Source organism: Pantherophis guttatus, chromosome 1 (assembly GCF_059756535.1).
Source record: "Pantherophis guttatus breed Tessera chromosome 1, ASM5975653v1, whole genome shotgun sequence".
In the NCBI taxonomy this organism is placed as follows: domain Eukaryota; kingdom Metazoa; phylum Chordata; class Lepidosauria; order Squamata; family Colubridae; genus Pantherophis; species Pantherophis guttatus.
Window position 1 is genome coordinate 93,020,311 of NC_142063.1, and position 23,396 is coordinate 93,043,706.

Consider the following 23,396-nt stretch of genomic DNA (forward strand, 5'->3'; position numbering starts at 1 on the left):
TTATTTTGATTGTCACTCTCTTCCATTGAGCTTATATCTTTGATTTTCTTCTTCAAGAAGATCAGTTTCTTCTCTGTCAGTTCCTGTTCTAAGCCTTTGATCTAACACATATCTTCTCTCATGAATTGAAATGTATCCAATTACTGCTCCAATCCTTGAAACTATTTCTTCAAATGTTGCTATGAGCATGTCACAAATATATGTTGTCTTTTTCTCAGATAAGAACAAACATACTAGAAGCATTGTAGATGGCAATCGCAAAGTGACATTTATTCATTTTCACTTCGATTTTTTAAATTAACAATAGTGACTCTCTTCATCAATTCTTATAATAGTTAAATGCTCTCACACCTCTTAGAGGACATTTGTTAAGAATATTTGTATTAAATAATCCTTCCAAACTTTGCTGACACACTTTTGCTAACTATTTATATTTGTCCATTTAATAAAACATGGAAATCATCTGTTTTATCTGTCTAGCTACATTTTTGTGGTTAGAACAACATCTTTCTCTCTCTTACACATACACACAGACACACAGACACAGACGCACACACACACACGCACACGCACACACACACACACACACAGAGAGAGAGAGAGAGAGAGAGAGAGAGAGAGAGAGAGAGAGAGAGAGGGAAGAGAGGGAGAGAGAGAGACCCAAGCTCCATTGGCACTTTCAACATGAGGTATTCATTTGGCAAATCACTAACAGGTTCAGTTGGGCTTATGTAAAGCACAATATAGGAATTTAACTCTATAATATTGATACCATTGCCAAATTAACTTTTATGAGAAATCCAATAATACACTTATTTTTGTGGATGCTTAATTTTTCTGCAATGATCTAGACAAGAGGTATCAAACTCGCGGTGTCACATTGTCATCACGGGATGCATTGTGACTTTTTTCCCCTTTGCTAAAATGTGGGTAGGCATGGCCAGCACATGACGCATCTGGCCCGTGGGCCACGAGTTAGACACCCTGATCTAGACCTTTTGAGGAGTTTTTTTTCCGTCTTTCAACCAAATACAGTTACTATACAAGTTGTCCTTACCTGTGTACAGCCAAATAATTTAAATACATACATACACATAGAAATAAAAACCAAAAGGTACTTTACAATGATGCTGCTCCAATTAGGAATAGTGACAAATTAATATTTATTCAGATGGAAACTAGAAGTAGCAACCTTAAATGAGTTAAATTCCCATTGTACAAGAGATTTTATAGGAAAACTCTTGAAAACTGATCCGGTCATTGAATAAATAATATGATTTGATTGACATGAAAATTTCAGTTTACTATTGAAATCATAGGCTACATTGCCCCCCAATAAAGCTACAAGTCTTTTTTATGTTTAGCATTCAAACATTTATGCATGCATGAACTGGTTGCTTTTCATACATACTACTGCTGCTGTTGTTTGTTATTTTATAATAGCAAATGGTGCAATTCTTACCATTTAGGAGATCTTCCATTTTTTCGCCATGCATATTGTATATATACTTTGCTGGTGAAATAAGGTTCAGTCGCATGGTACAAATATCTAAAAACTTAAAACAAAATCAAAACCAGAATCATTAATATTTAAATATTATTGTTTTTTTAGAATGAAACAGATAGATACCATAAACAGCTAAATATAAAACATAACAGGAAATAGGATCACTATACTGGAATTACCATATACCCTACACTCACAAATAAACTGAGAATTTTAAGTGCAAAAATAAACTACAAAAATTGGGTTTGGCTTATCCACGGATGGGCTTATCTGTATATATGGTAATTCTTTTTAAACTACCCATATATCCTATATATATATATATATATTCACAAATAAGCCATCAGTAGATAAATGATTTAAAGAAGAATATGTCTAGCTCAGAGTTAAAATGAGGGGTCCTTGGTGCTCTCTGAGTTTACTTGTTTTCATGCCGACATTTCATTACCTTAACTAGGTAATATCATCAGTGCTATTAAGGAGTGCTGTTTGTTTAAAATGACATTTGAATGTTTATCCAGATACCATTAAAAATGGATAATCTGTAGATCACCCATGGATGGGACAATTGTGAAAATTAAAACATACAAACATTTTTTGGATCACCTTATCTGCAGTGGCATACATGATTAAAAATTAAAGAATAGGCCTATCCATGAATAAGCTTATTCATGAGTATATATGGCATCATAATTACTGTAACCTCCACCCTTCAGCCCTGAATGGAGATAATACTGCACTATTTTGTGGGACTGCTATTTTAGGCAAATGTATAATAAAAATAGCTATTATCTGCATGTTTTGGAAACAGCATTTTTAAATATTTTAGAACTCATCATTTTTTTAAAAGAAAAGAGTTAGAAATGTCTTAACCCATTCCTTTTACTTTTACCTTTGGGGGGAGGGTTTTGCAAAATACAGACATTATTACCAAATCTTAGCTACCTCAAATTCTAAAATTCTGAATTATCATTTCAATAAATTTGATATTTTATATGAAATTATAGGAAACACTTCTCAACATGAAACAAACAAATGTGCAAATATAACTTCCATCTTCATACTGGTTATGTTCATTATTGCTATGTCTATTCATTCATTAACTGAAAACATTTTGAAGCAGACCTTTTTCTATAAAATAGATATTTTTAAGTGAAAGCTGGGAATAGAGGAATTAGGCCTATTTAAGGGAAAGAAGTGCCCAGGTATCACACATTTTAATTTACTTGCTCCAGACACCATTTATTAACCATCTATGTCCCTTTATTTTCATGTCCAATTCTGTAATGCTCAACTTCTTCAGATTTGTTTTCTGAATTATAAAGCAAACTTAAATGCTTACAAAAATCTCAGTAGATCAATTCTAGTTCTCCACATACAAATGTTAATGGAATTGCATGAGCCCAAGTCTCTATCCCAAATCTAAACCCAAAAGATTGGATTTAATGATACAGTAAAGCATCCAAACAAAATGTAACAATGCATAATGGAATCTATTCAATTATCCATGGGAGGTATACCTACAATTTTGTTGTAACCTCCACAGCTGAATTATCTCTACTCTAAACATATATCTTAATGGACCAATTACAAATAATAAAACAAAAGTGAAAATTTTCTTCATAAACTTGGATTTTGCCATGCCACATCTCAATATACCTTTTCAATTTGGTTTGGAGATGCTGCTATTTCATAACCATCCTGTCCCATGCAGTTCTTAAACACCAAAAGTCTAATCATAGGTTTTTCTATAAGTTTCTTCATACGTTTGGAAAGTACAGGCTCAGCTTTTCTTCTCTTGACATCTCTAGGAAAAATGAGACCATTCAGTGTCCAAGTTGCATTCTTCATTAACAACAGATGGTCTGGAAGAAAAGAAGTAAAGTAAATATTTAGTTTCAGAATTAAAAGCGAACATATCATGCTCCCTTTCGCCTATTACCTTAATAACACACTGGCTGCTATCCACATAAAAGCTGATATTTTTGGAAATACGACCCCATCTTTCTGCAAACCGTGACATAAGCTGTAGCAAGCTGTCTCTATTGATAGCCTGCATAAATCATCATTCCTGAAGGGAACAGATGTTCAGGGTATGAAAGAGTAATACCACAATTTAGTCATAATTAAAATTCACCTTAGCATGCCTCTGTAGCTGATCAGAAAGCAACATTTTACTTCTCATCTGCAAAGCACTTTTCTTCACCTTTGCTTCATAAAATCAAAGATGCTTGTTTCTGAGCCTTGGGCTACATTTGTCTAGATTTATACTGCTCATAAAGTCTCATACAAATGATCCATTTAACAGCTGGTTTCCTAATTCTTCTCCTAAAATAATGACCCCATGCATAATATCTTAGTAGAAAAACTTAAATCCGAAAGGGTAAATACTTGATAATTTTTGTCTGCTACCTTGGCTATCAATCTATTTTTTGCAAGGTTAGGAAGATAAAAATTAAGTATTTGTTACCAAGGAAAAACCTAAGATATATTTCTTAGTGGTAACTTTGATTAAAGATCTTTGTTTATAGTTTATTTATATAGTTTATCTAATGCCTTTCTGCCCAGAGTAATCCTTTAGTAGGCCCATCCAGAATGTCTCAAAATCATAAACACTTTTGAGTTATCAGGTGGAAGAAAAGATTAAAAATCTATTTTACTTTTGTAGCATGTCTACTAATTACAAAAGAATATCAAGACAATATCAAGACAAAAAAGACAGCCTCATTAGATTCAAGAAGAAAAGTACTCAAAACTATATAACATCTTAATAGTATTTTATTTTATTTAAGTACTAAATAAAGTACTATATTAAGTATTAACGGCAACACCAACTTCCTTAAAGATAGCATAATAAACATGATGATTTTTGCATTACAAAATTGGAGATTAGTTTTAGGTGATGCATTGTATAGATACAATATTTGAGGAAATTTCTGTTTGTAAACTACATGTAGTAAATAATCTAAAGTATAACAACTTTATTTATCCTGAGAAATACAGATCATTTTTACTTTTTTTAAATAATACATGCACAACAGAGATCTATTCAAACAAGAAAAGTAATGGAGGTTTTAGAAAAGTTAACTTGAACATCCCATTTTCTCTATTGTATTTGCTGCTAAAATCCAGTGTACTCAATCTCTTCTCTCTTACATACACAAATATAGAAGTTGCTTTTCAAATTAAGTTTACAATGTGCAGTTATTTACAGCTGAAATGTTACATTGTAAACCATTAGTAAAGAATAACAGAATAACTGAGTTGGAAGGGACTTTGGAGGTCTTCTAGTGCAACAGCCTGCTCAGGCAAGAAACCCGTATAACATTTCAGACAAACGGTAGTCCAGTCTCTTCTTAAAAACTTCCAGTATTGGAGCACCCACAACTGGAAGCACATTGCTCCACTGATTAATCGTTCTAATTGTCAGGAAATTTCTCCTTAGTTCTAGGTTGCTTCTCTCCTTGATTAGTTTCCATCCATTGCTTCTTGTCCTGCCTTCAGGTGCTTTGGAGAGTAGGTTGATTCCATCTTCTTTATGACAACACCTCAAATATTGGAACACTGCTATCATGTTACGTGTAGTTTAAGGTAGTACATATACATAGTACCTAGTTTAAGGTAGTAGAAATTATTTAATTATTGGTTTGATAATCTTCAATTCATGACCACAAGTGGGATTTTCCCCCTTTACCCTTACACTTTTTTCTGTCTCCTTTTCCGATCCCCATTTTCCCACTATTTTCATTTTAATTTGTATTTTAAAAAGTGAAAATAGCACAATCCTTTGTGTTGCTTAAGAAATCACTAAAAACTTAGTTGTTCTCCCAGATCTTGTGGGCAGGGGAAGTGTGAAGTCACACTTTCTTTGTTTTGACAAAGTTTTGTTTCTTTGGTCTGACTTATTTTAATTTTATCTTGATATTTTGCACTTCCAGTCAGTAATATCATTTTTGTATGCTATTGTTGTTATTTATAAGTTATTTGGGACTTATAAATAAAATCAAGCAATCCTCATGCAAAAACTACATGTGCCTTCAATCAGCATACTTCTAACATCACTACAAGAATTCCTTATGCACCTTAGCAAAAATATATTAAACAAGGGGAGATAATACATCTTTATATGAGGCTAATTGCTGATTCAATTTGAATTCAAATCTATTCAGTTTATCAAACACTTTCTTTTAAATCAACCAATATGTAGTACACTCTCATATTCATACATTTTTAATAATTATTAAAAACAGAAATCTGATCCATACATTCCTTCTTTATTGTGATGTCATATTGTACTTTCCAAATTTTGTTTGTTGTCAACTTTTTTATTCTTTCAATCAGAATTCTGCCAAACATATTTCCAGTGCATTCAACAAACTTAACCTCAGTAGTTTTTGCATTGGCTTTTGTTATTTTTCCTTTTTTTGGGGGGGGGGGGAATAAAGGAACAATTATAGAGTTCTTCCAACTGTCAGGCACAGATGCTATCTTCATATACACATATTAAAGTAATTACACAGCAACCCCATAAAGAAAACGGCATCCGATATTTTGGTCATTATATCAATTACACATATAACCATTACATTATCTATATTTTTAGCCTTACCTTTTTTCAACACCTTCACAATATTTAGTACTTTCTTTTCATCATTTTTTTCCTAATTTCTGGAGTATAGGAGGGAGGGAAAATAAAACAGCCTTTCTGGATCTTTAATGTAATAGCCTACATAAATGATGTTGTATATCATTCCAGTCTGTTTCCTAACATAACCTATTATAAAGTGCTGTCAAATGTACATTAGCACAAACAATAGTATGCATACAGTAAGTGCATTATTTAGGCATAAGGCTTCATGGAAAGGAATGTATGAGTGGGTGCAGGCAATAGGTAATTCCTCTTTGAGAGAGGGAGTGGTCCCGCCAGCTCTTAAAGAGATGGTGATGTGCCCCTCCTCAAAGGACCATTGCTTGAGCTGGACAGATTTTGTCCAATCTCCAGCCTCTAGAGATTATCTAGACCCCTTTCAGTTCAGACCAGGATTTGGGACTGGTATGGCATTGATTGTGTTAATGGATGTCCTCTGGCATGAATGGGAAGGAGGTAGTGCATCCATCCGGGCTCTTCTTGACCTAATATAATGGTATATTAGAAACTTCTGGAAAAGATTAAACCTGGCCTGTTTCATGACACACAATCAAAAACCTCATTTGTAATTGGAAATGAGACCAAAGAAATGCAGAGCATAATGACTAACCATGTTATATACCTACACTCTCCTGGGTAGAGAGTGATTACATATTTACAAATTAAAAGAGACATGAATAAAGGTAAATATACATGTCTCAGGATAATGTTGTAGGACCCAAGCTGAGTCAGTCACTGGGACCAGAGCTTTAGTCTTCCAAGCTTTCGGACTCATACTGGTGCCCACCCTCAGGGAACTTTCTTTCTTTCTTTCTTTCTTTCTTTCTTTCTTTCTTTCTTTCTTTCTTTCTTTCTTTCTTTCTTTTTTTCTTTCTTTCTTTCTTTCTTTCTTCTCCTTCTCTTTCGAGAGAAAGAAGATCCCTAAGGATGGCCTCCAGCGCAGGTCTGAAAGCTTGGAAAACTAAAACTCTGGTCCCGGTAACCGACTCAGATTGGATCCTGCTACACTGGAAAAGGAATGAGGAAGCCGTAGGAAAAAAGCAAACTGAAGCACCAAGTTTTAACTTTAAAAAACAATTTTATAAATACCATCTATAAATAATTTGGGGAAAATAAAACAATAGATTAATAAACTCAGTAGGTTAAATGCCATAGAAAATCTAAAAGAAAAAAAATTAAAAGTCTGAAAGAAATGTGTATTCTTATCATAAATTTTATAAGTTTATTTACCTCAAAATATGCCATTCTAATAAGAAACTGGATTCCTTAAAATGTTCATTAAATAAAACTATACAAGGAAAAATATACTCAGCATACTTCTCCTGCATGTTGAGAAAAGATAGTATGTAAATAAAATTATTATATTGCATCTGAATATCCCAAATATTTCACTTTGCTAGATAGATCTGTCATTTTCCTTCCATTCTGAGTTTAAGTAGTACTTGAAAATACAGTATAATAGGATTTTTATATTAAGATCATTATTTAAAGTAAATTTATTTATTACATTTTATTTTGCTTTTCTCTAACACCTCAATACAGTTTATATCAGGATCTCCTTGAATTTTATCCCAAACAACAACCCTAGATGGTAGACTGGATTGAGAAAGAATGATTGACCCAAAGTCAACCAGCAAAGTCATCTGAGCTCGGAATTTGACTGACTCTCTCCAATCTAACACTTTAGTAACTGTAGGATTCCCATACTGGATAACATAACTAGTAACAATAAGGAAGGGTATTTGTAGCTCAGGGTTGAAATGACGGGTCCGTGGTGCTCTCTGCACTTGGTTGTTTTCTTGCAGATGTTTCATTACCCAAACAAGATAACATCTTCAGTGCTAGTGATGATATTACCTAGTTTGGGTAATGAAATGTCTTCAAGAAAACAACCAAGCTCAGAGAGCTCCAAGGACCTCTCATAACTAGTAACTTTTATGTAAATGGAATCCAGGTGTACACTGGCACATCTTTTTTAAAAAACGTGTTAGGCTCTCTATGTAAACCAGATCACAAAATCAATTTCACTGGAAGATTAGAACTGTACAATATTGAGAAATTATTGCATGTTTCTGCCAAGATCATGTCTTTTATTCTACAGATTGGCATCCTCCCTGTTATCCCAAATGTACTGGCGGAAGAAAGCCAGAATATACAGCTTTGAATTGTATACATATATTCCACATCTGACAGCAACTCTTCTTGCTTAAATATTGTATTTTATTTCAGACTTTTTTTCTAACAAATTTTATTATTTTGAGCTCAGACAGACTTATTCCTTGGCTGTTTTTCTCAGGTCCTAACGGTTGCTGGGTTGATGTAGAGAATTAGAGATAACCTTGGAAAAGAAATTTAGCAAAAGTGAGTAAAACCTGGGAAAAGAAGAGAATATCAGAAAGTTAAAATGGCTCTGCCATAATTCTCTTTGATATAAGAGGGGGAGAAATAAATAGTCAAGCTTTCAAGATTTTGTTACTCTAACCTATGTCAATAAAATAGAACTCTATTTCTTGACCTAGTCCATCTCGAAGGGTTGACAAGAGATCTGAAAACAATGACACTACACTAGGTTTCAGAAATACTGTTAGTTTTTTAAATGCTATAATTTATTTCTGACTTTCCTTTTTCTTATTTGGTTGCTTTGTACAATAATGTCATATTTCAAATATTGCTTTGAATATTATTTAGGAAATCTGAATGATAAATAAATGAATGAATAATATCAATAGCGAGTTGCAGCCACACCTCACATCTGGGCTCATCAGTGAATAACAATTCTTGATACTTAGTTCATTTTCTTGGGTTAATTTGGCAGAAGACATCCAAACATGGGTCAAATAAATTAGAACTTTTGCTGCAGACAAGAGTAAAGCATTAAACACAACTGTTGACTGACCACTCAACTTTAAATGCATAGAGATTTTATTCATCCTTATTGCTTTAAATTTGAAGGGTTTTCCCCCCTAATAATTCCATATTTTATGTGGCAATTGGTGGCCTTGAAGTGTCCTCACCTTGTTAGATTCAAGCACTAGACAAAGTTTTATGTTTTTCCCTAAAAGTGTCAAAGATAAGAGCCGAAACCTTGAATAAGTACCTGAATGCAGGGGCAAGCAGTATTAAGAACAATAAACTGAAATTAAATCAAAATTAATTACTAAAGTATAAAATGATTTGTCCCCATCTGCAGATACCAACCAAAAATACTCCCAGAAATCTCTCCCAAGCACTTAAACATGCATGCATGCTCCAATCATCAGAAAGAGCAAATAAGAAGCACCAAGAAAAAGAATGGGAAGGGGTAGCTGCACTAGAAAGGCAGGAAAATAAAGATAGGAAACAAAGCTGGAAGAAGATGATCCAAGGGGAAGACTAACAGAACAGGATTGGAATGAAAATACGGAGAAATCATAATCAGATATTACAATGATAGTCATTTTTTTTTAAAGTAGTAACCTTTCCTCAGCAACCATTAATTTTCAGAAACACCCATTTGTCTCCTGCCTATTCATTTCCTTTCAGCAATGTCTTAATTTTTCTCTGTAAATGTAAAATTTCTGCACACGCGTGCACACACACACAATTTCCAAGTAATTATTTGAAGAAAAATATTTTCCTACTGGAACCTAGTCCCTGCCACTTTTCCAATAAAGAAGAGGGGTCTCAATGTGTAGCATCTGAACAAGACCTCAGTTAAAATGGCTACACCGGCATAAATAGAGAGTTAATGATAGTCACTATACAGTGGAAACCACTCAAAAAGCAGTTTTTATATGTTTTTAGTATAAGTAGCAACTGAATTGAAATCAAAATGTTAAAACTGAAGAAGATACTGGCCTATGACATTTCTGTGCAATATTCTTGAATATTTAGAAATTCAGCCTTGGTTTAGCTATTTACTAAGAAATTGTTTGGATTTTTTCATTCAAAATTTTAGGTTTGTAAAATAAAACGAATAGTATGAAATAATATATCTCCTTTATTTATCAAAAGGAACATCATTAAGTAAATGCTATCGGTTAATTGTAACAAGATTTTTTTAAAATGTATTTTTGCAGTGTTGTGAGACTGAAAATATTGGGAGCAGAAATTCATGTTGAACATTTACTAACTTTTGAAATCCTAAAGAAAGTTTCAAATATTACACCATAATAGTAAAAAATGAAGCAACCATGGTATTTAGCAAAAGATCGAGAAGGAAATTAGACTAATAAGCAATTTGAAAGCTTAATTGCCAGAAAGCTTTGACTGATGTGCAGATAAATAAGTGACAAAACATATAAAAGAACAATAAAAAAGAGAAACGCAATTGCAGTGGTATGACAGAAGTGTTAACAATGGCCCAAATTCCACACAACTCCATTTTTGTTGTTGAGGAAAAAATTCTAATAGCAACTTGTCATATATTTCCTTCGAACTGTGGTAATCACAGTGGGGCAACTGTGAGCCAGGAGTCAATTTCAAAATAGAATAACAGCCATCATTTGAAACACTTTTTTCCCATCAAAATATACCAAGGAAGCAAAAATAGAAAAAATATGTAAACAGTTACACTAATAAATCTGAAAATAATTTTGCCACCTATATAAATTGCTATGAAAATACCCTAAATAAGATAAAACATGGTTAACTGTTGCTAGAATGAAAAATTTGATAGCCATTTAGTTGAGCAATGTTTAAATTTTATTTTTAAAAATATAATTACATTAGCTGACTTAAAACCAAGCGTTGTTGTTGTTTTTTAAGACATGGAATAATTATTTAGGAAATCCTAATCTGAAGTTCAAATCCAGGGAAAGTAGGCATGAAATCTATTTCAGGGGGCGGAAAAAAATCACCGATGCTTACATTCTATTGAATAGTCTTATCCAACGATATGGAACAACATCAGTGGCTCTTTAAAAGAAAGCTCAAAAATCCTGGGAAAGATTATAACCATAGAAAAAAGCCTCTTATTGCCAGTATCTTGCTCGTTAACTACTAGATGCTGCTGGAAGGGAGGTGGGTAGAAAATGGAAAACAGTAGAAGGAGCAAATATTATTGAATGTCTTGCATAATATAAAATTAACACATACAGTAAGGAACCAAAAAGACACCTATTATTTTCATAGGTGCATAAATTAGCATAACTTATGATATAATTTTAAAAAATATTTTAAAAACATATTTAATCAAGATATCATTTGTTATTAGATATTCAGTTTTCAATGAACATTTGAAAAATGAAAAATAGTTAAGCTTCCTACCTTCTCAACAACATGAATGAGATGAGCATTTATTGCCATTCACTAGATTGGGACAATAGCAAGCATAAATTCTGAATTCCACCAATTTCAAAAATATAGGTTCCCTTCAAGCAGAGAGTTGCCTTCAGGGCAATGCTCCCTCCTCCTAGTTTAAGGAAATCAGTTATAATTGTGACTAATACTAAGCAGGGTTTCCTATATTATAGGATATAACCATGATGCCTGAAGCTACATAATTAGGTAGTAGTTCCACAATGTTATTTGCAGTCAGACAAATATCATCTCACACACAGACACCTGAATAAAAACATCCCATCTTTTGTAATCCAGGACAAACAAGTTCCCTTTGCTACTTTCAGGAGGAAGGAAGGCAAAAACAAGAGAGATGCTTATGTTGCCCAAAGCAGGCAAGCTTTTCTGCTAAAGATATATTCTGATTAAGCTGACTGAGACTGATTTCCACATTGCTTGAAGTAAGATATAAACTACCTAAGTACAAAAAGTACATCAATAGTGATTGTAGAAGGAGGAGCTAGTTGAGAGTTGCATAGTCTTTGTTATATATGCTCATGATAAGACATGATAAACCAGTTTGTTCAGGTCAGGCTATTCCTATGAGGTGAACAATTGTCCTCTGAAATTTACTTTTCAAAACTATGAAAAAATGTACCTAGTTTCAAATTATTAAGAGAATAAGATGCAGTCAGCATCTTAATGCATTCCCTCTCTCATCAAGCAAAAGTCAAAAGCTTTACCAATTATTGGAAGAGAGTGGATGGCAATTTATTTTTAGCATTCATGTTTTTTTTAATTATATAACAAAGTCTTCTGAAGAAATAGAAGATAGATCAAAGCCTTGGGCACAGGTTAATGCGATTCAAATGTAAACAAAAGAATGAAGTTAATTAAAGAAGTAGATAGCATAGAAAACATAACACAAGTACTTCTATCCAGTGAGGTACATAATAATAATGTAGTGCAGGCATGCCTTGGGGTATAATAAAACAAAGTGGCAAGAACATATTGGATAGAGTTAATATAATTTCCAAACTTGTTTTTTATATATAAATACGTCTAAACCATAGTATAAAATGCTGATTTTCTTATAAAGAATCATGTGTTTCAGATAGATGTTACATATTTGTGTTTAGACTTTGATAAATTTTTCTGCATAGTGAATATTCTTACAATGCATGCATGATTACTTCATTAGCCACAAGCATTTACTTTTTTAAAAAATCTTTATTTGGAGCTAAAACAAGAGCCTTGGTAGTACAGTGGTCTAAAAGCACCCTGTTATTAAGACTAGCTGCCTGCAATTACTGCAGGTTCGAATCTCGCCAGGCTCAAGGTTGACTCAGTCTTCCATCCTTTTTAAGGTAGGTAAATTGAGGACCCATTTGTGGGGGCAATAAGCTGACTTTGTATAAATATACAAAAGGATGAAGGCTATTGCTTAGCGTATTGCTTAGCGCATTGTAAGCCGCCCTGAGTCTCCGGAGAAGGGCGGCATATAAATCAAATTTAAAAAACAAAACAAAACACATGTCTATTTCTCTTTCTGCTTACTCAAACTTTATTACAACCATGCTAATGAAATATCGCTACAGAGTTAATCTAATGAACATGTTTCCTGATCAATATTGAAAAGCATAGTGAAGGAATATTTATGCTTGCATATTATTTAAACATATAAATGTTTTCTATTGACAATTAATAGAAAATAGTTTCTTTAACGCATACGGTCAAAACAGTATTTTAAAAATGTCAGTTGAAATGTCCAAGTTTGTTTTCAACAAACAAGTAAATATCAGCATTTCTACTCACTTCCACAAACATACTTGTTTTATAGATGAGATTTTATATTTCAATAGAAACTGTAGGTTGCATTTTTCAACTACTTATATTTCATTTGAATAATATTTTAAACTTTTCCTTCTATAAAAACTGCTTTTGAGTGTTCATGAACCTTCGTAAAATATATGGTGATATATTTTTCCCCAGGAGGTTTTCCCTCCTGGCTAGCAAAAGTAACACACACAAATATAATAAAGTTGTTATGAAGAGTGGACTTGCTTTTATATTAATTGTAGCCAATTTATACTTTTTTGCAATGTTGGTATAATAGTTAGTTAAAATTCAGAGTACATTCTTCAGAATGACTAGAGTAATAGTCTTGTTAAAATTCATATAAATGTGTGTGTTTGTGTGTGTATAGATGGATGACACTATTGACATCATTTATAGAAAGTTTTCCAATACATTGTGATGAATGCACAATCCTATTAAATGAATAAATCAGCCTGGAAAACCTAAGGGATGATTTTGATGCATCTTCAATGTTAATCAGTGACTTTTTTTATAGTAATACTTACTCTTGCAGAGGCCTCTTAATGGACACTCAATATATTGTGCTGTGCCCAACCTCACCTACTCCTTCTTTTCTCAAAAGACAAGGCACATCTGCCACCTGCTCTACTCTGAGTCCCAGAAACAACTGTCGAGCAGCAAAAAGATTGATTATCAGTCAAATAGTATTCCAGTGCACCAGATTTTGGTAGGTTAAGCTTGCTGATCCAGCAAGAGTTGGTGTGAAATTTTCAGCAATGTGTGCCAATATTTTGGTGCGAAAGGAACAGCAGTGCATGTCATGATGAAACACAGCCAAAAGATGCAGACAAAGCAGAGAAGTTTTAGTTGAGTGCAAACGAAGCAGAGATCAACAAAACAAAATGCTTCTTGGATTTGGAAATCTCAGTGCCTGATAATATATTTAGAAAAGTTGCACATTGTTCAAAAATTATTATAGTATTCTACTGCTTATTTATAAAAAAGGATGGCAACATTACAGTTTGCTGAACTTAAGGTATAATGCAAAGGAAATACTGATTATTATGATAAATAAAAAGATAATTCATTAAAAGAATTTTAAAAACAAGAAAGAATATTTGCTTAATTTTCATCTTCTTATTGAGTTAATGTATTAAAACACATTCAGTGGATTATTTGGATTCTATTCAGGAAAACTGTCACATCATCTATAATATGACACTGCATGAATAATTCATGAGCAATTGACTACTTATTACAGACATAATATCATCAAAAATACTAAAGATACACGGATATATTGTATTGCTCACCAAATAGATTTAAGTTAAGTATTTCAATCATTCTAAATATAATAAACACAAACCTTTTGTTTAACAAGGTTTTCTTAAGGAATGTCAGGGATGTTCATTTTGGGATGCCTTTTCTGCCTATTTTGAAGCATAATTTGCTGCTTGCATGGTATTCAATTTCTTTAAAATAGACTCAAGAATTTTCCCCATTCGAGATTTTTAGCATTCAGTATAAAAGTTTTAAGAAAAAGGAGTTTAATAATATGCTTAACATGACATTCATTTTAGAAGACTTATATGTTGATGTCATAAATGTTTTAATCAATATTAAACATAATCTATTATAGAAAGCCTGAAAAAATATAATGAAAACTACTTGTACCTCAGCTAAAAAAATTGGACTTACTTTCTAAAAATATTATGCAAATAAAAATTAATTCAACTGCAATATTTTCAATTACAAGTCATTATAATTCTTTATTTTATTAATGGTATATTAAAATTGTTGCTTTTCTCATTCCAGCTCATCATGAAGCTTTAATTTGGCTAATGGTTTTATTCCTTAACATTTTAAATCCCAACTATGTACTATAACTTCATACCAATTTCTAACATTATACAGCATTTTGTATTGAAATTTCCTAATTCAACGCAGCAGAACACAGCTCAAATTAAAAACCATGTGGCAATTGTATAGTATATTATTCTACATTTTATTCTTGAATTCCCCAGAAAAACTATTACAAGACTTAATTACAAGAGACAATGGCTTCAGTTACTAAATATTTTTAAAAATGCTTTAAATTTCAAAATGCAATGGTAGCTTCACAAATAAATTTATATATAAATTTAAGCTGAATATTACACATTCCTGCATAAAACATGTGATAATTATTTTAATGCTTTGTCTTAATAAAGGTCAAATGACTAAATTAATAAAGCACTCACACTCTGAACTATTATTTTTGCTGGTGTAATAAGCTTAATGAATTGTGTCTGTAAGATGTCAGTGAAACTAAATAGTAAATTCAATAATCTCTGATTTAATTTATTATATTTTCACCATTTAACCTCCTGCAGGCTCCCTAATGTCTATTCAAATCTATATTAAATTAAGCACCAATGCTAATGAAGGGCAATGAACGTGGCTGTCAGTAGATTTTTCTTTCATTAAGCACATTATCCTCTTACTGAGCTGTAAATGAGTAAACATTAGTTTTGTTAAACCATGCAAAAAGACAGGATGAAAATCGTTTTTAATTGCACCCCTTAATCCACTGACTCTGGCATTTTTTTACCTTTGATTTTTTTGAATGGATTTGAAAAGGGCTCTCCAGTTGAAATATAAACGTCAGCATCATGGGGTATGTCTATAGCACTCAGGACTTCAGTGCCGTCTGCCAAGAAGATTCGTCGGGCAGCCATATTCAGCTTCAGCTTTTCAGTGCATTCCTCCAGCAGCTAAATGAACAGAATAAGGTAAGAAAAATTAAGAACAGAAATAGATTTCTGTGGTCTGCTACTAATCAAGAATCAAAATTTGGAAACTAGTGTTTCTGTTACCTCCCAAAATATACAATATGTAGAGTCAGTTGCCAAGCAAGTTGTCAATGGTACTATTGTCACCATTGTATGAACCATGAAGAGAGATTTCACATTCTACATTACTTAGATGGCTTGTTTCTTTGGGTTTTTTTGTTTTTTTTTGTTTTTTTTGTATGTGTTAAATTTAATATAAAGAAAAACCAGTGCTTACACTAATGGCTGTGAACTGTTTCATTTCAAAATAAATAAAATCTTTATCTTTTTTGAATTTGAGAAGCATATCCAAATAAATAATAGAGATACTTACCAATTTAATGGAAGGTGGCACAGTGACTTTGGCAAATATATTTATTTCACCATTTTTGTAAGCAGTTACTCTGAGTATCTGTGGTTTCTGTTTAAAAATCTGGGATACCTCAGAGGCCTTCCCGGTAAAGTACAGTTTTGAGGAAGGAAATTGTTGACATCTGTTGCAAAATAATTCCAATTCAATTGAATAAGAAAGTAACTAGAACATATCATGTATCTATTCTAAAATTACATTTAGTTAATATTGTCTTTCTTAATAATTGTTTGGCTTATTACTTTTACCTTTTAGACAAAGTTCAAACTGACAAGTATTTTTCTAAGTTTATGGAAAATTATGAACTATTGTCTCACATTTAATTTGCATGTAAGATCTAGAAATTCAAATTTAAAATTGCTATTGTCAATTTTTGAATTTGTCTTTATTAAAAGTATCTGAGTTCAGAATGCCATTGATTTTTGTCTTAATTTTTGTTATAATTACTGTTTAAATAGAAACTATTTTTGATTTCCACATTTATAATATTGTATTGCTTCATTTAAAATCTCTGTTTGAACAGTTATAGTCTTATTACCACCATATGGATTTGAAAATAAATTTATCTTCAGTAGCATTTGTAACTGATCTAACTGTTCATAGGAATGCATTCTTTAAATGCATTATTCAAAAGTACAACTTTTTGAAGCTGTACAAGCCACATTATTCAAAAGTACAACTAAATGCCCAGTATTCATATAACTCATATATTTTAAGTTATTTAAAAGAACAAGGAAACAAAAAGGATTAGATGAAAGTCTTTTTGCATAGATTTGGCATTAATGAAAGTTTGTTATCAGGCAAGTTTAGAAAGTAAATGTATTCTTCTTACTCCTTCTAATTAATTTGCTGATTGCAAACATTTTGTACAATGCCAGGGCACTTAAGTACTCACTGTTTTAAATTTAAAATATAACAATAGTTGATTTTATGATACTTGCAAGCACTGTTGACACTTCAATAATTTCTCTCTGAAAGTAATATTTGTGGAAGGCTAACTAGATCTGCTTTCAAGGGGGTTTATGGATTTTTTTTCTTTTTATATTAGGAGCAGAGGGTAATAGCAATACAGCAATACTGTTACACTTTATAACAAGACAATGTTACTATTCATTTTGTAGTAAACAGATTTTTACATTAATATCACAGGGAGAAAATCTAATAAATGTAGCTGAAATATATTCAGATGACATAGAATTGTTCATTATGTAAGGCTTATTCCTCCTACATGGTGACCATATTCCAGTACTTCCAATATATCTTCTATCCCTTCTCCTCTTCCATCTTAACCTACCCACTCCATTTTCTGTTATCAAATATCTTTCTGCACGTGATGCATTTTAATGAGGGGGGGGGGAATTATATGGACTGCATGGAGGGAGAGTTGTATAGCATTCATTAGATATGTGTTATAGAATAATTAAATTTTCATATTTGGCTCTTATTGGTGTCAAAATTACTTTATACATAGTAATTTAAAAGAGAATATATATATTTTTTCACTCCATAGAAACCTTCCTATATAATATATTTGTGACATTGAAAGAGTTTTTCAAAAGCCTAAGATAGAAATCCTAAATCCACTTTACAAGAAAATACTTACAGTGAATTCAGAGTAGCTAACAACATCTAAGTGAAAATGCTTAGAAATACCCAGTAATATTATTAGATACCAAAAATATAAATACATATTGCACTTTAACTATAATTTTTCCAATTAAATCACCCTGACTTTGTTGAAAAGCAATAAAATAAGAACAAGCAAAGTCATAGTTAAAAGGAACATGGAACAAATTTGATTACCTTAGCTGACCTGATGGAGCACTGATAGGTCTGTTTCTCTTATATGGCGATGTAAGGTAGAAATTGTTTGTACTATTTGATTCGTAGCTGGCTAGTTTTGATTTTCTATCATTTTTCTGAACTGGTTTTGTTTGATGTACGGAACCATCTTGAAATCCTGACCTTCTTGATACTACCAAAGATTGGGGAGGACTCTTAAGGCCAAATAGAGACTTTCTTTGCTTTTCTTCTGTTTTTTTAGCGTTCTTTGTAAAGGGCATGATTAATTTTCTGGAAGAAAGAAAAGGTAGTAAAAAACAGATAGTTTGATATCCCAGTAGGGTAAATATAATGTGGAAAAACAGTTACATCCCAAGTTTAGAAATAACTTAAATTAATATAAATAGTTCATCTGACCCCTAGAAGAGGAATATTTTAAAGATAAAGAATTTATAACTACATTAAAGAGACAAATGCATACAAAACATATTTGAGTTTTTAAGTTAACAGCCTTATAGCTATATTTATTCATTTATTTAAATTATTTATACGGCTGCACATAATAACAAGTAGACCAGACCAAGAATTCATTTGGCGTGTGATCAATTTATCTCTATGGCTTTTTCCCCTGTACATGTCATGCAAACCCATTATACATTATGGGCAGTATACGAAGTTAAAATAACAATATAATCATTCAAACCACAATGCTTGAAGTCAACATTATAATCCTAATTTATTAAAAAAAAACAACCCAGCGTTTATCAGCAGAGCTTACCTCACTTTTTGACCAAAGGAAAGCTGGGAGAACTGCTTGGCGTCTCTTATGGAAGGGACCTGAAATATGCATTCCTGCCAAATCTATTAGGGCCAGCAAAAATAATGGGAGATAGGCAATTTTGGAAAGAGCTTGGCTCTATATTTTAAAATTATTTATATATTATTATCTATATTTTGGTTTTACTATACACTGCCATGGGCCTATTTGGAAAATTGCAATGTACAGTATATAAAAACAGACAAACCAATAAAATGCAATTGTTCTTAAAACAGCTTTGCTGGTTGCCAATCCATTGCTGACCATTACATAAACTGCAGGTTTTATTCTATAGTTTTCAAATTATGGATTGGTCTCCCTGAGGGGAGGGGGAAGAGAGCTGAGAAGGGGATTCACTGGGTTTTTTTTCATTCTGCTCAGATATGCACAAGCATGTGTAAGCGTGCTCAAAACCTGCTCTGATATTACTGTAACCTTTGCCTAAGTGAGTCAGCAGTGGAGTAGATAAAATTAGAATAATTTTGACAGGGGTTTTGCAAGCCCAATACAGAGTTGCACAAAGATGAGACCTTGTGTGATATACAGATTAACATATAATGATTAAAAGTAAGTGATGCATTTATTCCTTGACCAACCCTAACTCAAATGAAATCAATAATTTTATTCATCAGAGGCTATACAAATTCATTTATCATTTTACAGGATTGCCATATTGAGAAGTTTGAGATTCTTGAATGGAAACCTAGGCAGTTTAGGAGCCAAATATTGTATTTGCATATGAATGTGCTTCAGATTCCTTCTGCCTTCTAAGTGACACAGCTGGAGTTTGGATGGGATTTTTAAGTGGCAGTATTCTATTGCTTGAAGTGTTTCATAATAGGAAGAAACCAGAGAGATTTTTTTCTCTTTTTGGTGTTAAGTTATTCATTTGTTTGTTTACTTATTTTTTTTTAGAATAGAATAGAATTCTTTATTGGCCAAGTGTGATTGGACACACAAGGAATTTGTCTTGGTGCATACGCTTTCGGTATATTTGTTTATTTACCTAGCCACCTATCATCTTACCCAGGCCTTTAACTTTGGTTCCTATTGGTTCCTATTGTACTTGCATTATTCTCTTTTCTACTTTAAGGCAATATTTTGATAAGTTTTTCCTGAGTATTATCCTGAGTATTATATCTGCAATGTGGGTATGCTATATATTATACTAGGCATCATTACCACAGCCAATGTTGATGTTCTTTTAAGAAATCTATAGAACTTACCAGTTTATTTTGTATCAATCTCAGGAAAAAACAGGTGGAAAGCAAGAAGATTAAAAAAAAATAGAACATGTAAGCCAACTTCACCAATTTTTGGAACTGATATAATCTAAGAGATGTATCAATTTCTTATTGCCTCAAAATTCCCAAGAGCTGTTTCATTATTCCAAGGCACTAGAATTGCTGGAACTAAGGTGGACATTGCTTTTTCATAAGCTAGCAGAAACTCTCTTTCAAAAGTATAAAAAATTAAAGACAAAAATGTGGACATGATAATTATGAAAAGGTGTGCATGATGAGCTACGTAAATCTCATCCTCCTCTCTGCTAGTTAGGATAGTGAATTCAAAATTACATGGATTAGATTCCAAGCTCCTGAAGGAATTAGTGGGGGTAATCACAGATTTACTCTTGGTAAACTTTGAGAACTTCTGGATGACTAGTGAGGTCCCAGAAGACTAGAAGAGAGCAAATGCCATCCCTATCTTGAGAAAAGGGAAAAGAAAGACTGAGAAATTATAGATCTCCCAACAATATCAATAATAGGTAAAGTCTTTAAACAGCTAAACTAAACTTATCTCCCTCTATGATTAAATTATTAACTTAGAAGATTAGAAGAATGCTATAGATAGTTTAACTGGATTTTTTTCAATATAATAACCCTTTTCATAAAATGATAAAACATGCTCTTGACAATGTCATTGTCGGATGGACTTACAATTGGCTTATAGACTACATTCAAAAAATGTGTGTTGCTAGTTCCCCTTCAGCTTAGAAAGAAGTATCAAGTTTAATGTCACAAGTTGAATTCTGAGCCCTGCATTGTTCAATCAGCGACTTGTAGAAGGAAATTCTTGTAGCAGTTGTGGGGACATTTATAAAGTTTGCAGATAATGCAAATTGGAGGTGTATGGCCAATACTTCAGAAAAGAGAGAGAAGATTCAAAACTTTACAGAGTGTCTAGAGCTAAAATAAATAAATAAAAGTGAATTCAACAGATAGAAATGTAAAGGTCTGCATCTGGATAAGAAAAATGTAAAACCCACATACAGAAATTAGAGATCCAGTTTATTACTAACACAGGTGATCTGGTATCCTTGCTGACCACAAGTTAAACATGAACCAACAATGCAGCTTCTGAGAAACCACGTGCTATTTTGAGTTGTTTTAATAGGAACACAAATCTAAATCACAGGAAATCTAGCAAAGCACTCTACTCTGCCTTGTCAGTCTCCATTAGGAGTATGGGTCTTGATCTGGGCACTATTATTCAAAAAGAAAGTGACACAGCTAGCAATATTTTATAGCTTTTTAAATGATTATATGTTTTAATCTTTGATTGGATCTACCCAAAGTTGGTTGAAAGACAGGCAGCTATATAAATGTATGTATGTATGTATGTATGTATGTATGTATGTATGTATGTATGGAAGGAAGGAAGGAAGGAAGGAAGGAAGGAAGGAAGGAAAGAAGGAGGCTTGTCTGTGAGATATCATAGAATAGGGATATGTTTAGCCTCCCATAAAAGCTGTTTATACAATAGCATATTAGAAATATTTGAAAGGTTGTCACAAAGAAGGTGTAGACTATTCTCTGTTACCACAGAGGGCATGACTAAAACTAAATCAAAGCAGGTTCAAAGTAGACATTTCTCAATTTCAAATGCCCTACCTCAATCAGAATTTGCCAACCTCTCTCTTGGTTCCCACCTCAGATTTTAGATGAAAACAATTCTGTGGTTTGGTTTATTTTATTCTACTAATTAAGTTTACTTCATCCTTGAAAAAATAATTGGAATATGACATGGTTTATTGTGGCTTGTCACCCCAGGCAAAATAATATTTTGGTCTAAATATTATGGTAGTCAAACTTAAGCAAAAGTTTTCGTATTTAGACTTTAGTAAGCACGAAAATTACTAATTTCCATTACGGTGCAATTATAACCACTTCCTTTCCCCAAACAATCCCTATATACTTTTTAAACATTATATATGCTCCATCAATATTTGAGGGACTGCCTTTCCCCAATTACAAAAACCCATCCCCTTTGGGTCCTGTCTATTTTGCAATGCTCTCTGGCAGGGACCAGGAAGAGAGTCCTTTCTGTTTTGGCACCTGCCTTTTGAAACATCATCAACCCAGATATCAGATTGGCCCCAATTCTACTGTATTTTCCTAAGGCCTTAAAGATGTGGTTTTGAAAACAGCATGTCAAAGTATATTCTTTAATTATACTTGAGGAAACTATACTCACATACTTTTCCATTCCTGTAGCTTCTACATTTAGTAGTTGTGAAGAGCAAGATGAAGATGAAACAAAGTAATTTCTTTCTGAAGTTTCAGACCAGGGAATATAAAATGAGTCATCACTTTCTGTTTCATTGTTTTCCATTTCCTGCTTAATAAATAATGAAGTACAAGATCACATTTCAAGTACAAATTTCTCTAAATCAGTAAAACTAAACTGAATTAAGTCCAAGTACTCTTATGTATTACTCCTAGTAAATAAGGTTAGCTTCAATAATCTGTATAATTGTAACAAATACATAATATAAATTACAGATATTTAAAAACAATCAAGCCCCTGTAGAACATTTTATATTAATGGGATATTTTGGCGTGGATGCAATAACCATCTAATAGGAAAGTCATGAAATGAGGCTCTTAACACATTCTGAGCCCCAGGCCCAAGTACAGAGATGGTTTTAAAGCCTTACGAAAGACCAACAGAATCAGGCTATTCTAATGTCTAAGGAAAGAAAATTCCACAAAGCAGCGTCTATAGAAAGTTGACACTCTTTGGCTGACAGGTCAGCAGCATGCCAAATCTGTTGGATTGAACTGGACAAGTAGAGACTCTTCAGAAAAGATGGTCTCATCGGTAACCTGGTTCCAAGCTACGTAGGGCTTTAAAGATGACAATCAGCACCATGACTTGCCTCTAGAAATACAGTGATAGTCAATGCAGCTCATTCAGTAGTAGCATGTATGCATATGGCGCCATTTACTAACCATGCAGTTACATTCTGTACCAGCTGAACTTCCAAATACTCTTCAAGGGCAGTTCCATGTAGGGCATGTTGCAGTAATTTAAGTGAGAGTTACAAGGGTGTTTATGACAGTGAGCGGAGCCTTCCGATCCAGGAATGGGATTCAACTGGT

The 23,396-nt window shown here is 32.7% G+C and overlaps 1 protein-coding gene across 4 annotated transcripts in view; it reads right to left on the reverse strand.

Annotated features, from left to right (window-relative positions):
- Positions 1–23,396, reverse strand: part of DCDC1 (doublecortin domain containing 1) — a 277,838-nt gene that overhangs the window by 234,502 nt on the left and 19,940 nt on the right. Inside the window, exons 2-7 of one of the 4 annotated variants that reach the window (XM_034417189.2) lie at positions 22,493–22,632; positions 18,216–18,485; positions 16,377–16,536; positions 15,823–15,985; positions 3,167–3,372; positions 1,463–1,556 (exon numbers count right to left, since the gene is read on the reverse strand). In XM_034417189.2, coding sequence (XP_034273080.2) covers positions 1,463–1,556; positions 3,167–3,372; positions 15,823–15,985; positions 16,377–16,536; positions 18,216–18,485; positions 22,493–22,632 — 1,033 coding nt within the window. Of the gene's footprint in view, positions 1–1,462; positions 1,557–3,166; positions 3,373–15,822; positions 15,986–16,376; positions 16,537–18,215; positions 18,486–22,488; positions 22,633–23,396 lie in introns of all 4 variants that reach the window. The other 3 variants (XM_087877949.1, XM_034417191.2, XM_034417190.2) reach the window with 3 other exon arrangements.